Genomic DNA, 14,829 nt, shown 5'->3' on the forward strand with positions numbered 1-14,829 from the left:
TAATGCTTACACCTATTTCTTTGGTAATCCAATTTTTCATGAAAATGCATCCTCGCCTTATTCTCAAACATAAAATACCGAAATTAGGTTCATATCAGGCTTGAACAAGCAACTACATCTGCTGAAAATAAAAAAAATATGGCAGCACAAAACGGGAGTAATGGAATAAAATCTCATAAATCCTTTTTGTCCTGTTTTTTCAGTAAACTTAAAAGTTCATTATGGACAGAAAAGAGGCACAAGAAGAATAGCCCACCAAAGCAAAGACAGCAGATAAAAGGGAACCTAATCAAATATCACCCTGCTTAAGATGTGGAACTGTATTAAGCCTTGATTAACAGATGAACAAGAAGTCTGGTACCAAACATGTGAACGGCAACAAGATACGCGACAATGACCACAAAGGCAACACAAACTAACCAACATCTCATTCTAAAAACTGGATGAACTAATGCTTCCTAATTTTTAACAAAGACAACCTCGAAAATGCAGAGGGCGGCACTCGCGACGTACATGTACGCTCAACATACCACCAAGCTCAGCTGGGCAGTGACCTTAAGTTCTTATCGTGCACAAACATACAGAGGCCTTACATTACAAATGGGTCTCTAACCACAGGGCCTAAAGAAATTAGCAACACAACCAAATATCTCAACACTACTATAAAAATTAGTTAAAATAATTAAATAAAAGAAAACCACTGATTGCAAGAAGCTACTTCCATGGCATGCTAGATATGGCTTGGGGATGACTGTTATTGCAGGCTCCGGTGCTCTGGTTAAGTGGGCTCCCAGGCCCACCAGAAGATTCGCTGAGGGTTCCACGCGATGGTGGGCTGCTGGCTCCAGTTGCACCACTGCCTGGGGCAAGTTTTGGGGGTGCAGAAAAAGAGTCCATTTGGTTTGCTGTCTTCGGTTCCTTCCGACCATCTGCTAAAAAACTACCCACAACTACCTGCAATAAGAAAATAATGTTGTCGTCGTCGCCACTCTTATTGTTATGTTTAAAATATATATTAAACAATTTTTAAACAATCGTGTCATATCATCAACCATGCACAATTGGAGTGAGCGCAACGGTTGAAAATATATTTGTTTCCTCTGCAAGTTTCTGCAAAAGACTGAAAGTTGAAACAGCACAAGTGTATGGACCTGAACTGGGGAAGCTGCTGTTAGAAGACCTGCCACACCACCACCTAAAACGCGACCATCTGGACCAGCCAACGACACACTTAGGCCCCCAGTTCTGCTACGTTGGCCACCACTTTCTGATAGTAGAAATGAACCAGAGAGCGACAGAATTTCAAACCGACCCTGCATGGCAAAATACAAGTAAATAGATAAATCAGTATAGATGGATCATTGGAGGTCTAATATCTACTTTCACACCTTCAATCCCCATGGTGTCTCACCATCCAGTACTCCTATAGTTGGCTTATGTTTCAAACATTGATCCCGAGATATCCAGAATTATTTTCAACAAGATTCAAGGTTGATTCTGATCAACATTCTAGGAAAACCAAAAAAAGGCACTAATGTTACTAATACTAATATACTGCAACTTTGATATACTTTACGAGCCCTAACAAAAAATTAGGGTTGTACTTAATTTTGCACTTGTCTAAAAAGTTCAAGGTCAATTATAAAATTTGGTTATTAAACTCCTGGAGATTATATTGTACATTTACCAACATACAGCACGCAGGTTCTCATTGCCTAAACCTTCTCAAAGAGAAAACTGTAAAGGAGCATGTGTATACTTCTCAGATTGTGGACATATCAAATCCCTGTAACAACCAGCTGACTGGAATGGGCAAGGCTCACAGCATGCCCCAGATAAGTAGAATTGTAATGTCATTTAAATTAATGAACAATGAAATCATGTCATTTCAGACGAGGCACATGCCACCACTCCCTCCCACATGGAGCAGACAGGGATGGAGGCAATCTGAGAAGAAGAAGAAGAAGAATAAATATTATGGGCCTGTACACTTGGGAGACCTCCCTTTCATTTTCTTTTTTAGTTTTTCAAATAATTACAAAAATCTCATTTTAGTTTTCTGTTGCCAATTGGCATCACTGTCCAAAAAAATATATGAAAATGAAAAACTATAACCAACAAAAACTACAGGGTTGTTTGATATCACTGTCAAAAATTAAAACAAAAACAAAGAGTTAAAAATTAAAAAACAAATCACAAACCTAATTGAAAACATATTCATTTTTGTCCTTAGATAGCATACTAAAATGAATGACTAGAATAATGAAAATGCAAAAGAAAACAAATTAGAAAAAAACTAAAATAAAAAGTAACAATTACTTACGATCATTTTACTTTGTTGTTTATTTCCAAACCTTCTTCTATTTAGTGCTTCAAGAACAATCTTACGGCATATGACAATGTTGATATATTTTCTGGATGAATTTTATTCTTTTCTCAGAGTTCTATTATTTATGAATGTTTTATTATTTTTATCTTAAATTTACCAAAAAATTATTTTTCTTTTCTGAATTAAAAATATGATAAACAAAATTATTAAACACACAAAAATGAATTATCACAACAACTAAAAACCATTACACTGTCAGAAGTTATCTTTAAAAGAGAGAGAGAGTAAAATCTTATAACTAGCAACCTATTTGGTTAATATTCCAAAAACTGAAACAAATTGAAAACTAAACTAAAATCATGTCTATTTTTTCTTATTACATAAGAAAATCAAAAAATGATGAAAATTTATTTTGAAGACTAGTATTATTTTTCCAAAATTATAAAAATTTCTGGATATTTTTATCTCTATTCTATTTTAAATTCACTTGAGAATTCTATTCTAATTTTTTTTTAAAAGATTACTTAAAATTTAAAAATTATATATAGAATGATATAATCAACAAAAGTGATTTCTAGTGCTGTGGCAAGTGGCAACCACAACCTAAAACCATAAACTCTAATTTTTCTTTTTTAGCAAAACAGCTAAAAAGTCATCACAATGACAAGTCCATTGTTGCCATCTGTTTTTTAACGACACAACAATGAAATCAGGAAAAAATTAAAATAAAAAAAAGTGACACCAAAGAACTCCTTAAAGTCTGTTTGGTATTATTGTTGTTTTCTGTTTTCTATTTTAATTTTTGCACAATGAAGAAACAGATTATAAAAACACGATTATTTATGTTGTCAGTTTTCTTTTTTCTGTTGCTGATTTTCAGTTGCTTGTGAAAAAAGTGAAACCTAGATTTTATGAATTTCATTTGTTTTGGCAACCTCTTGCCAAAATTTTTAATCTCCAAAAAAATTATTTTTTTATTAAATTATTCATTTTATATACTTTAAAATTAAAATTTAATAATCATATAAATTTAGATATAATTAAAATAAAAACATATGTAAATTTCAAAAAATAATAATAATACCAATTACAAAATATTTTTACTATTGTTCAAATATCATGTCCAATAAAATTTTTTTATTGTAAAGTAAAATTTGAAAGTATAATAATTAAGTAAAATAATTAATAATAATTTTATTTTTATTATAGTATTTTTTAATGTATTATTCTGTAATTTAATTATTTTAATTATATTTTGATAATATTATTTGATTTAAAGACAAAAATGAGCATTTTTTAAATTAAAATTTTAATTTATTTTAATTTGAGAAATATTAACCAAGCAGGATTCTAATTTTTAGTTTCTATGTCTGGTTTTTAGTTTTCATTTCTGTAAACTTTTTATAGTGATACCGAACAACCCCTTAGTTTTCAATTTTTTCCCACAACAATCAAAAAACAACAAAGAAAACTAAAAACTACCAATGCAAGCAAACACATTGATGCTAACAAAAAAAAAAACAGAAATAATATCAAACCACCCTAAAAATTGGCAACCTGTTTTATTATATTCTCAAAATCAAAACAAATTAAAAATCTTAACTGCATGTTCATGTTTCATTTTGATTGTTGGATCAAACAACAATTAATATCACAGCATCTTTCAATCACCATAAATTTGTCATCACCAAGCACTAAACAGTTTAATGGTTCAACTATTAAACTGTAATAAATCAATTACTAGAAATTAAATTTTTTATCTTGCATTAACTAAAGTATATTTACACTGACAAGTGACAAACAGTATAAAGTAAAACAAACTACAAAATATTATAAAAACAAATAGTAACTACTTGACCATATTTTTTTGCTCAACTCCCCAATACTGCAAGAACAATCCTTTTGTATTCAAAGCTTGAAAAGTTAAATGTATATTTTTGATAATTTTTCTTATAAACTTAAAGAAGTTTTAATATTAACTAATTTATTTTTAAAAAAATATTGTGTGTACAAAGATTTAATCCACAAAAGTGAATTATGGACACTAAATTACAGGGGTAAGAAGTTGCCACAGGAAGCATCTGGTTTTTAATCCTTTCCAAAACAGCTAAAAACCAACTAAAATTTGAAAATCAACAATGCAAACAAGTGAATTGAAACCGCCTCCATATCCACTCTACTACAACAAAAGTAGAAACTAGAAATGATACTGAGCAGGCCATCAAATTTTATGTGGAATACTGGCAAAAAACATCAGAAAAGTTGTTTTAGGAGTATTTAATACAAATGATGGAAAACTAGGGAAAACCAAAAAACAAGATGACATTTTTTATAAATCTTTGAAAAAATTAAAAAAGAGAAGAAAATTGTTTTCTATAAATGAACAGGCTAACTTTTCCTCATGACGGTTCAAAGACTTTGCCACGTCTTCATGTGAGCATACATTATCAACTTCAAGTATCGTTAAATACAAACAGAAAAAAGTATTTGCAAGTTGAGACTTGAGAGCTCTAGAACACAAGATTATTTTTTAAAATAATTTAAAAGGTTCATAATCTAGCAAACCTCGTAAGTTACAGATCCGCCGGATGTCGCTGGTTGGCGGAGAGTGACATTAGATATAGCACCATTTGCTGACAAGATGCAAACAGCCCTGGGACCATTCTGGGAAAATGACATTATCTTTGATGATACATCCTGGGAGGGAGGAAAGCTGTCAATGAACTTGGTGACTAATTCCACAATTAACTCAATATAACTGCAAAGCTGAGATTCAAACCCCCAACAGTCAAACTGCTGCTGCTAATTTCAGATTGTGAACTCCATTTCTACCATTTTTCTTCACTTATTTCAGGGTTAGGTATCGTTTCTGTTTTGTTACGGTAAACAAACAAATTATAAGCATTTGTTGACATTGCCAGTTTTCTCATTCTATTGTCAGCTTTTAACTATTTTTGATAAACTAGAAAAAAAAATTAATGATTTTCAGTTGTTTTGACAACTTATAACCAGAATATTTTTTATCATAATTAAATTTTTTGGATTAAAACATTGTTTTTATACATAATTTTTAATTAAAATTAAATTATCATATGAATTTAACATATAATTAAAATTACAATACCATAAAATATCAAAAAAATAATAATAAATAATAAAAATCCATTCAAAAAATATTTTCATTATTTTTTAATTGTATGTACAATAAATTTGTTCTAGTAAAAGTGAATTCTGAAATATAATGATTTAAGTAATTGAATCAAGCTTCAAGAGTTTTTTGGATTTTAAGTTATATATCTAGTTAGAAAATTTGTTTCAAACTTAAAGGTACACTCCTTTATGGTTAAAAAATGGGAGCTAAACTAAATTTGCAGATAGACTTCCTATATGACAAACTTCTAGAACATGAAATAAAGATAAAATACTAATTCAAACTAGTTCTTTGTTCCAAACATTTGGTCTATTTGAGTTTGTATTTGCACTTATTTGATCATTAATTTTTTAAGAAATGGTATAATTTTCTGTTTTAAGTTGCTTTACACAATATTTTCTGCAGGCTGAAAGGAAAGGAAAATAAATGACAGACAGAAGGCGAAATTTTTATTAAAAGGAAAAAATACAAAAGGAAATTAGCGAATATATAAAAGACAGTACTGCTCTGTGATTTGAATATTGCACATAAACTTGCTCTAAATATTTTCCCTTTTAAACTCGCCCAATTTTAGAAGGACAATATTGGTAGGGTTGGAAGAAAATTTAAAAAACATAAAACATGGGAATACATCACTGTTGTAAACAAGACAAATAAAAAATAGTCCACTTAAATTTAATTTCCACTAAATATTTGATTTATTCTTAAATAATTCATTTTTTCCTTTTCTAAAAGTTCATTGGTATGTGCATGTGCTTCAGATAATGTTACTAACACATACTGAAGTCCAAACATAACTATATTCAGATAAAATATTGATGTCTCTTTCATTTGTATGCAAGCTTTTGAAAATCTTTTAACAAAAACAAGAAAAGAATTGAAGAAATAAAACTAAGCCTTCATAAAAATAAATCAGTGGAAAGATTCCAAGAAAAGATAGAGAATCTATATTGAGACATAAAGCAAGTCCCTCAAATGAAAATAAAAATTTATTAAAATTCAAACAGTTATGAAAATTTAATAAGAAATGTCATCATATAAGTTTTACTAATGGCTAAGTCCCCATTTGGAACTTGGAGAATATGATAAAAAGGAAAGGGAAACATAAAGGAATCCAATTTCTTAAGTTTGGTTATCAAGAAAATTGAAAAAGAAAATAAAAAATATATCAAATCAGTGAATAAAAATTTGGATACATCACTCACGTTTAATTTTCCTTAATTTTTAATCATATTAGTACAAATTTTCATTTTTAGTAGTTTTTGATATAAAGAGAAAAATACAAGGAAAATGAGCTTCCTTCTCATTTTCATTTTCCTTTTTTCCATCAAAATCCTTGATCCCAACAAATCGTAAATGATTTCAACATATATTGAAGATAAATAGAAACAATTATATCTCAAAGCCCTTTGACATGTACAGCCAATTAGACACCACAGAAAATAATTTATACATGCATAGAAATGATTGAAAGAGAATTATATATTTTCAAATATCCATCATGGGCCAACTATATTCTCAACATAATTCACACAAACAGCCAAACTATATTTTATAGCAAAAGAAAATATTCCTAGAATGATATATGGGTTCAATTGCATGAAAATGAACTTTCCAACAGTAGTTAATAACAGATTATTTAAGGAATGAACCTCGCCAGCTTTCACGGTGATAATATGAGGGGTAAATCCGAGCCCTGCAGATCCTGAACATACAAATGTCTGTCATGGCAGGAGCATATGAAAAGTGCATGTATGAAAACCTGAAAAAAAAAATTAAAAAACAAACAAATCCATCCTACTAGCAAGCATGCTTGAGAGATTAATGAACCTAATTCAATTCGAAATTTACGGGCACCTGAAATACTCATATTTTTCTCATCAATAAAATGAAAGTGAAATTTTCAATGGCAATAAGGAGGTTCAAATTACAATAATATTATTTTACAAAAAAAAAATAGGGGGAAAATAATACAGTTTAAAATTAACAAAGTAAATGTCCAAAAAGAAAACAAGAAAATTAGCCAATTATCATGAAAAATGGTTGCCAAACTCATGTGATGCTACCAATATATCAATATCAATGACAACTGAAGAAGCCATACAGAGACAAAAGGCACAGGAGCAAGCAAGGGCAGATATGTAATCTCCCCATTCAAGAATCTTGACTCATATCAAACAGCCCCCAAGTTCCAGGACAACCCTATTCCCTTTATTTGTTATTCAACAGAGGTATCTACTCATATAGTCTATATCATCATATATTATCATATACCCCATGCACATCACATCCACACAACATGCAGTTCATTTCCTGTCAGAACCCAATTATCAGAAAAACACACAGCAAAATTCAAAATACCAACTACTACTATTACTATAGTAATAAGGCTCAGTTTGGGACTTGGAAAAGAATAAAAAGAAGGGAAAATATAAAAAAGAAAATCACTTTTTCTCATTTTGTTATAGAAGAAAAATGAGAAATAATATAACATGCATAGTTTGTCATTAACACTGATTTTTTTTTTCTCAATTTGCAAATTATATTTCAATAGCCCTTTTTTTCCTTACCCTTTTTCTGAATTGATCCAAATGAAGTCTAATGGTATTATTTCTTAAAACAAGCCAAAAACAGGGGTTGCCTAAAATACCCAACAGCTGAAACATTCCAATTTTAGCACGTGCCAAGCATATAAAGTGCACTAAAAAACCCAAAATCAAGATCATAAATGAAACACTCAAAGCCTCAAACACACATGATACTGTAGTAATATACTTAACAACTTAAAACGGCAAAAGAACCATTACCCAGAGCTTCCATTTGGTGCTTCTTGCTGGAGCCTGGAGGTCGGCCCCGTGCTTTCTTCGACCCAGACTGCGTGACTGCTCCTGCTGATGATGGAGCAGCTGCCGGCGGAGAAGGAAATGCCCCGCCACTGCCACCAGACTGGGCCACATTAAGCGCCGCAGGGGGCTGCACAGGTGTAAGCGCCAGTCCCATGGTGCCATCCGGGCCATACTTCCTCGGCCTCCCTCTCTTCCGCTTCATTGACTCGCCGCCGCTTGCGTTCATGTTGAGCGCCGGTCCCTGCGGTACGGTGGCGCCACCCGCGGGAGCCTCGCTGCCCACCGGTGGGGGAGACTGGTTGTACGGAGGAGAAGCTCCGGGGACGGGCTTGTACACAGCTGTCCCGTCGGCGCTGAAGGCTAAACGCATGTTCTGTATCACCGGCTGTGACTGAACAACTGGACTCTTCTGTAGTCCGACGCCGAACGCTTCTCTGCTCGCAATGAGTCCTGTCTCCGATCCCGACATTATTATACGGTGGGTGACAATATCACCATCAAAATTCCGCAAACACCCCTGAATTTATAGCCAAAATGTCATTTTTCTTCAGATCATCAGAAACCCTAGAACTCGTACAGGCACTCTAAATCCAAGAAATAAAAAATTAAGATTTTACACTGGAACTATTAAAAGGTAAGAAATTAATTTTATCCTCCAGCTCAAGAAACTTCAAATCACTCCCAGCCAATCCAAGAATATACATATATATATATATAACATAAACCATAGATTCTTTTTTCAGTTGATTTAATCCAAAATTTAAGTTACTAAGTAAGCTCAGTCCAGAATATCCTAAACCCTAACCCTAAAAACCCAACTTGTCCCCCCCAAATCTCGCGAAGAAGTCTACCAATAATTACTGAAACTGAATAAGTCTACAAGTCATAACCTCGCTTTACGCCCAAAAAGAAATTCAGATTTTCGAGTCCCTGCAAAGATCGTGAAAAAATAAAATACACATATATCAAAATAAAACCGAATACATAAACGAAAATGGAAAAAAGAAAAAAAAAAATCTTCCAACTCATCGACGAACAAATTTCCTCAAAAATAAATTAAAAAATCCTTTATTCGAAATTCACAGTTTTAAAAATCCATAAATAATAACTGGAGAAAATAAAGAAAACTCGCGAAAAAGGTAAAAAACCGAAAAAATAATCTTTTTATTACCAATAAATTGGCGAAAATTTTTTCAGCTCGCGAGGAAACACAGAGATCGAAGAGAGGAGAGGAGAAATTTCTAGGGTTTCGGAGGGAAAACGAAGAAGGCCGGGAGGCTTTTTTCTAAAGAAATATGAGAATTCTGAATATTTTTATTTATATTTTTTTATTTATTTAAAAAGCAGGTAAAAGCAGGCCTATTTTTGATTTCGTAAAAAAATTAAAATTAAAATAATAAAGTAAATGCATTAACTCCAACGCTTCATTACTCTTTCTTTTTCTCAGAAACCCATAGTTTCTTCGCTCGAGTATTAAAATGTCCACACTCGCTCAACACCGTAGACATTTGCACGGAATTACGATAAGGATGGGGCATCTGATGAGCGAGTGGCAAGTACCTAGATTTACTGTACTCGAACGAGTTTCGATGTGATGTTTCTATTTTTTTATTTTTCGCTATTTTTTTCCCTCCCCTTTTATTTCTTTACCCTTTCAAGTTTTCTTCATTATAACTCCAAGTATAATAATTAGGGGCCTATATGTGCTGTTTGTTGGGGTGATTTTTTTTTTAAAACCCAATATTTTCTTAGATTTTTTTCATTTTTTAAATGCCTAAAATTATGCTTCTTGAAAAAGGGTTTCTAACTTCCCAAACAAGTCACAATTATTATTTTTTATTTGGTTTAAAAAAAGTTTAGGATTCTAAATGATTTGGAAATTTCATGTTTGTATATAGTTTTTTTTAAGAATATATATTTGTTATTAATTTAGATTTGTATAGTAATAACAATTTTTTTATAGATTTGAAATTTTTAATCACGTGTTTCTTAAAACCGAACGTCTGAATAATAAATTTATTAATTTTCGAATCTTATTTATATTATTGACATATTAAGAATTGAATCACAACCTCTTATTTAAATGCGAGGTAATAAATCTCTTTCTTATTACCTAATCTTTATGATTTCGTCAGAGTTAGGGGTCGAATCATCGCAAGAGACATTTAATTCGAGTTATCTTCTTAAACTTTTGAAAATTTAAAATCTAAAACGTTGAGTAGTCGTTTCTATTAAACCATGAAAATTCTACACGATAAGTTTAAATTTTAGCAAAAATTTAATTTTATGGGCTAAAATTTCCCAACTATTTATTATTTTCAGAGGAAATTATCTTTTTCTTACTTGTTATTATTATTCATTATTACTATAAAATCATTATAATTATTTATTTTTGTATTTCTATCAGAGTTCATGCAATATGTGAAAAATAAGTCTAATAAATATCTTAAATTGAGAGATTTTATAATAACTATATTATTTATTATTTAATTATAAAATTTTTTATTGATTGTTATGATTTTTATATTTTTAATTCAAAAACACCAAAAATTAATTGCATACATTATCATAAAAACTATTATTTATATTTATTATTATTAGGGTCATAAAATTGGTAATAATAGTTATTATTATAATTATTGTCATATAATTAAATTTTATTCTTATATTGTTATTATTTACTTGTCAATGCAAACAAATAGTATATTAAACTATACAACCCAACTACACACAAGGAGACCTTTTTACAAATAGTTGGTGTGCAAAAGAATCAGCATCTCTGTAATTAGTTATGATTGTTTATTGTATTATTCATTTTTTTTGTTTCATATATTCTTTTTGTAACAAATTGTTTCAATTACACAATATTCTTTTTTGGTTAATTAATGAGAACTGTGCGAGAACATTTTCCAAATACAATATCCTGCTCTTTGTTTTCCAAGAACTCTTCTTCTTCTCGCCTGCTAACATGGTATCAGAGCCTTCTCCGACCCAAAGTCTCTCTAACTTCAATGGCAGTGAGTCTGTCATCTCCTTCTTCCCCATACCTCTCAGCTGCTCCAGCCTTCTCACACATCGTCACCACCAAGCTATCCACCAACAAAAACCTACTGTGGAATGCCCAAATCTCGGCTTAACTTTGTAGACAAGACTTCTTCGGCTTTGTTGATGGCTCGTCCACCCATCCCCCGGAATTTCTTCCAAATCCTTCCCAATCGAACCCAAAACCAAATCCCGACCATCACTCATGGAGGCATACTGATTAATTGGTTCTCCGAATCCTTCTTTCCTCTCTCTCATACTCCATTTTAGGTCATGTACTGGCCTCCAAAACCTCCTATCATCTATGGACTTCAATTTCTTCCATGTTCTCCTCTCAAGCTCATGCCAAAGAATTCCAAATTCGCTTCCAACTCACAAATCTCTCTTGATGTGAGCAATCCATCTCCGATTGGCAGAGTCTGTCTTCTTGCTGACTCCATCATAGCCATTGGTAACCCTCTCTCCGACAGAGAGCTTGTCACATACCTATTGAATGGGCTTGGCTCCACATACGAACACTTCATCACCCCAGACCCACCCTTGTCTCCTTCCATGAGCTCTACCAGCTACTGCTCATCCATGAATCTTGGCTGGCTCTCACAAATCTACCCATCTCTGCATCTATTGAACCAGCCGCAAATTTCACCTTGTTTACACGAAACCAGCGAGGTCGTCGTCCTAATCATGGAGGACGCCATAGTCGAGGTCATGGTCCCAATCGGTTTTCCTACTTTTCTCGTGGTGGCCGATCATCTTCTCCGCCGCAGTCATCTCAGCACTACAACGCCCACCGTCCGATTTGTCATGTCTGCAACAAGGCAGGCCATATAGCTATGCAGTGTCGCCAACGATTCAACCGTGCACATCAATTTGAAGCTCTTAGCAATTTCTCTATTCACTACACTGCGCAGACTCTACCTTCTGAATCAATTTGGTACCCCGATTCTACAGCCATTCATCATCTCACAAATGACCTCTCTAACTTGAACTTATCTTCTGAAGCATATGTAGGTGGTGAGACCATACGTGTGAGTGATGGCAATGGCCTTCCAATTGCAAACTCCAGTGATACCTCCCTCTCCTGGAGCTCCTTTTCATTTCTTCTCAAAAATATTCTACATGTTTCGTCAATTACTAAAAATTTAGTGTATGTTCTTCAATTTTGTATTGATAATTCTTGTTATTTTAAGTTTCACTCCACTTATTTTTGTGTGAATGACAAGGCAATCGAGAAAATCCTCCTCACTGGTCCAACCCATGATGGTCTCTACCATTTTCCATCAACTACAACCATTCCATCATCTCCATCAACCTATTGGGGAACGAACCTCCATGGATCAATGGCATCGAAGGCTTGGTCACCCTTCTTTAACCTTGGTCCACCCATTATCTCTCACTGATTATGTAACGACCTACTATTTATTTTCCAGTTATGATTTATTTATATATATACATATGTATATACTATAACATTTATAATGCACTGATACCAAATTGGATTAAACCCAACCATCAACCTAAGCAGTAAGAAGTGGAATTCAAATAAACATAACTATATATAATTATATACAATACCAGAGTGCTAAAATATTTTTCAAAATACCCTTAATTGGCTAGGGCTATACAAAAATACTCCCAAAATACTCACTCTACTTTCAGGGCAATACTGAGGCCCCTCTATCTGCGAGTTTGGTCTGCTTGCCGACCTGGATCACCTGAAAAATATTAAAGTAATGGGATGAACCAATACTCAGTAAGACTAAATATGTTATTGATAGTGTGTGGCAAATGAGTTACAATATTATGAAAATCTATTACTATATAATCATGTATCACTAAATTTGTAAATACAATACCAGTAATATAAACCATCACATTTTCCTTGTTGCTTAACATATCTGTACTTTAGGTTTCTACTCAAAATACTTCTAATATATTTATATATATATATATATATATATATTTTCTATCTCTATAAATCTATATAAACATAATAATAACTGAAAACTTTCCTGTGGATAACTGTGTGTCATGATTTAACCCCTCATGATAGGGTTGTGCGGCCTGTAAGTGGGATCTTCCCTGGTTGGCCGATCAAGATAAACCACTATACTCCATCGATCTGATCAACCCTCCTCAACCCATATTTGATGGGGAACCTGTCCACTCATGGGCTCTATACGATCGATATTTATACCACGTATTATCTGAATAGATGGTTGCACTCTATATTGTATATAGCTACGATACCGTGCTCTGTAATATGTAACAGTCCAACAGGGTCTGATACTATATAATACATCTCTATATACAACTATCTATTTTACCATGATTCTGTAATAACTGTATAAACCATGACGTTGTAATAAACTGTATCTGTTTCAATTGTATTTTCTAAAATAAATTGTAAAACTATATGTCATGGTACTGTAAGCTGCATTTGTATCAACTGTATGATCATGGTATTCTGTAGTTACTATTAAATATATTCACTGTCTGTATAATCTGTAAAACATAGCTCTGAAAATTACTGTAAAGCATGTCTTTGTACTATATCTATATTCTCAAGTCACACAGTAATTTAAAACATATTATAAATAATGAATAAATTGTATTAATTTTCGCTGTGAATAATAATCCGGTAAAAATATACATTTCATATTGAAAATCATTTTAAAACTGCCTAGCATAGCATATTTCCCTTACCTGACTATTAAAAAACCCTTATCGTATACCGGTCCTACCCCCGCAGGGTTTCCTACACGACACCTTGAAAAAAACATTTGGCATAACAGAATATCAATATTCTTTGCTTACATCATTTCCTACAACTGCCAGAAGGCCAAAAATTGACTAAAAGATCTTACCCTGATTTTGGGAAGAAATTCGACTCGATCCCACCGATGATCCGCCCCAGCAGATTTGAATAGAACTCCGCTAGGAGCGTCGTGGTGGCCTCAGATCGTCGATCTGGCGACCGATGGGGCCGAAATAGAAAAGAGAAGGGGGAAGGGCCGTAGAGGAGAGAGAAAATAGGGTTCGGTGAGTTTTCTGTGCAAGAAAACTAAGTTTAGCACTATTTATACTGCGGGATTCGTCGACGAGCCACGTCACCTCATCGTCGAGTCCTGTAGAAAGTTTGTCAACGGACCTGCACCCTTGTCGACGAATTTCAGCCATCCCAAAAATCCTCTCTCGGTATCTTCTCGTAGACGAGACGGGACCTCGTCGATGAGATCCTGAAGAACCCTCGTCGATGAAACCCCTGTGTTCGTCGACGAGGCTTGGGAAATTTCGTAGAATTATCACCTACAAAATGCAATGTCGTCAACAAACGCGAAGTGTTCGTTGACGAAGTCGGCTGCCTCCTTCTATTCCTGTTTCCATTTATCTCCCTCTTCATTATTTAAATACCATTATTCTTTGGGTCATTACAGATTATGTGTTTCAATGTTCTGAAT

General features: G+C 32.9%; 1 protein-coding gene across 2 annotated transcripts; it reads right to left on the reverse strand.

Moving 5' to 3' along the window:
- Positions 1-294: 294 nt before the first annotated feature.
- Positions 295-9,706, reverse strand: LOC131162956 (AT-hook motif nuclear-localized protein 10). Of its 2 annotated transcripts, XM_058119588.1 has the most exons (7): positions 9,498-9,706; positions 9,217-9,256; positions 8,288-8,843; positions 7,133-7,185; positions 4,895-5,026; positions 1,152-1,313; positions 295-954 (listed from the first exon to the last, which is right to left on the reverse strand). In XM_058119588.1, exons 3-7 carry the CDS (start codon positions 8,793-8,795, stop codon positions 715-717), a joined length of 1,095 nt encoding a protein of 364 aa, XP_057975571.1. In that variant the 5' UTR covers positions 8,796-8,843; positions 9,217-9,256; positions 9,498-9,706; the 3' UTR covers positions 295-714. The 2 variants fall into 2 exon arrangements, with proteins under 2 accessions (XP_057975571.1, XP_057975570.1); XM_058119587.1 differs by lacking the exon at positions 9,217-9,256 and having other exon boundaries at positions 9,498-9,645.
- Positions 9,707-14,829: the final 5,123 nt, after the last annotated feature.

Source organism: Malania oleifera, chromosome 8 (genome assembly GCF_029873635.1).
Source record: "Malania oleifera isolate guangnan ecotype guangnan chromosome 8, ASM2987363v1, whole genome shotgun sequence".
Taxonomy (NCBI): Eukaryota; Viridiplantae; Streptophyta; class Magnoliopsida; order Santalales; family Ximeniaceae; genus Malania; species Malania oleifera.

Excerpts from the sequence above, each read along its gene's own strand:
- LOC131162956 (XM_058119588.1), bottom strand. The coding sequence starts at position 8,795 with ATGTCGGGATCGGAGACAGGACTCATTGCGAGCAGAGAAGCGTTCGGC. Across the intron at positions 5,027-7,132 it reads TCACCGTGAAAGCTGGCGAG|GATGTATCATCAAAGATAAT; the intron begins GTTCATTCCTTA and ends CCTCCCTCCCAG. Across the intron at positions 1,314-4,894 it reads GCGGATCTGTAACTTACGAG|GGTCGGTTTGAAATTCTGTC; the intron begins GTTTGCTAGATT and ends TTTGCCATGCAG.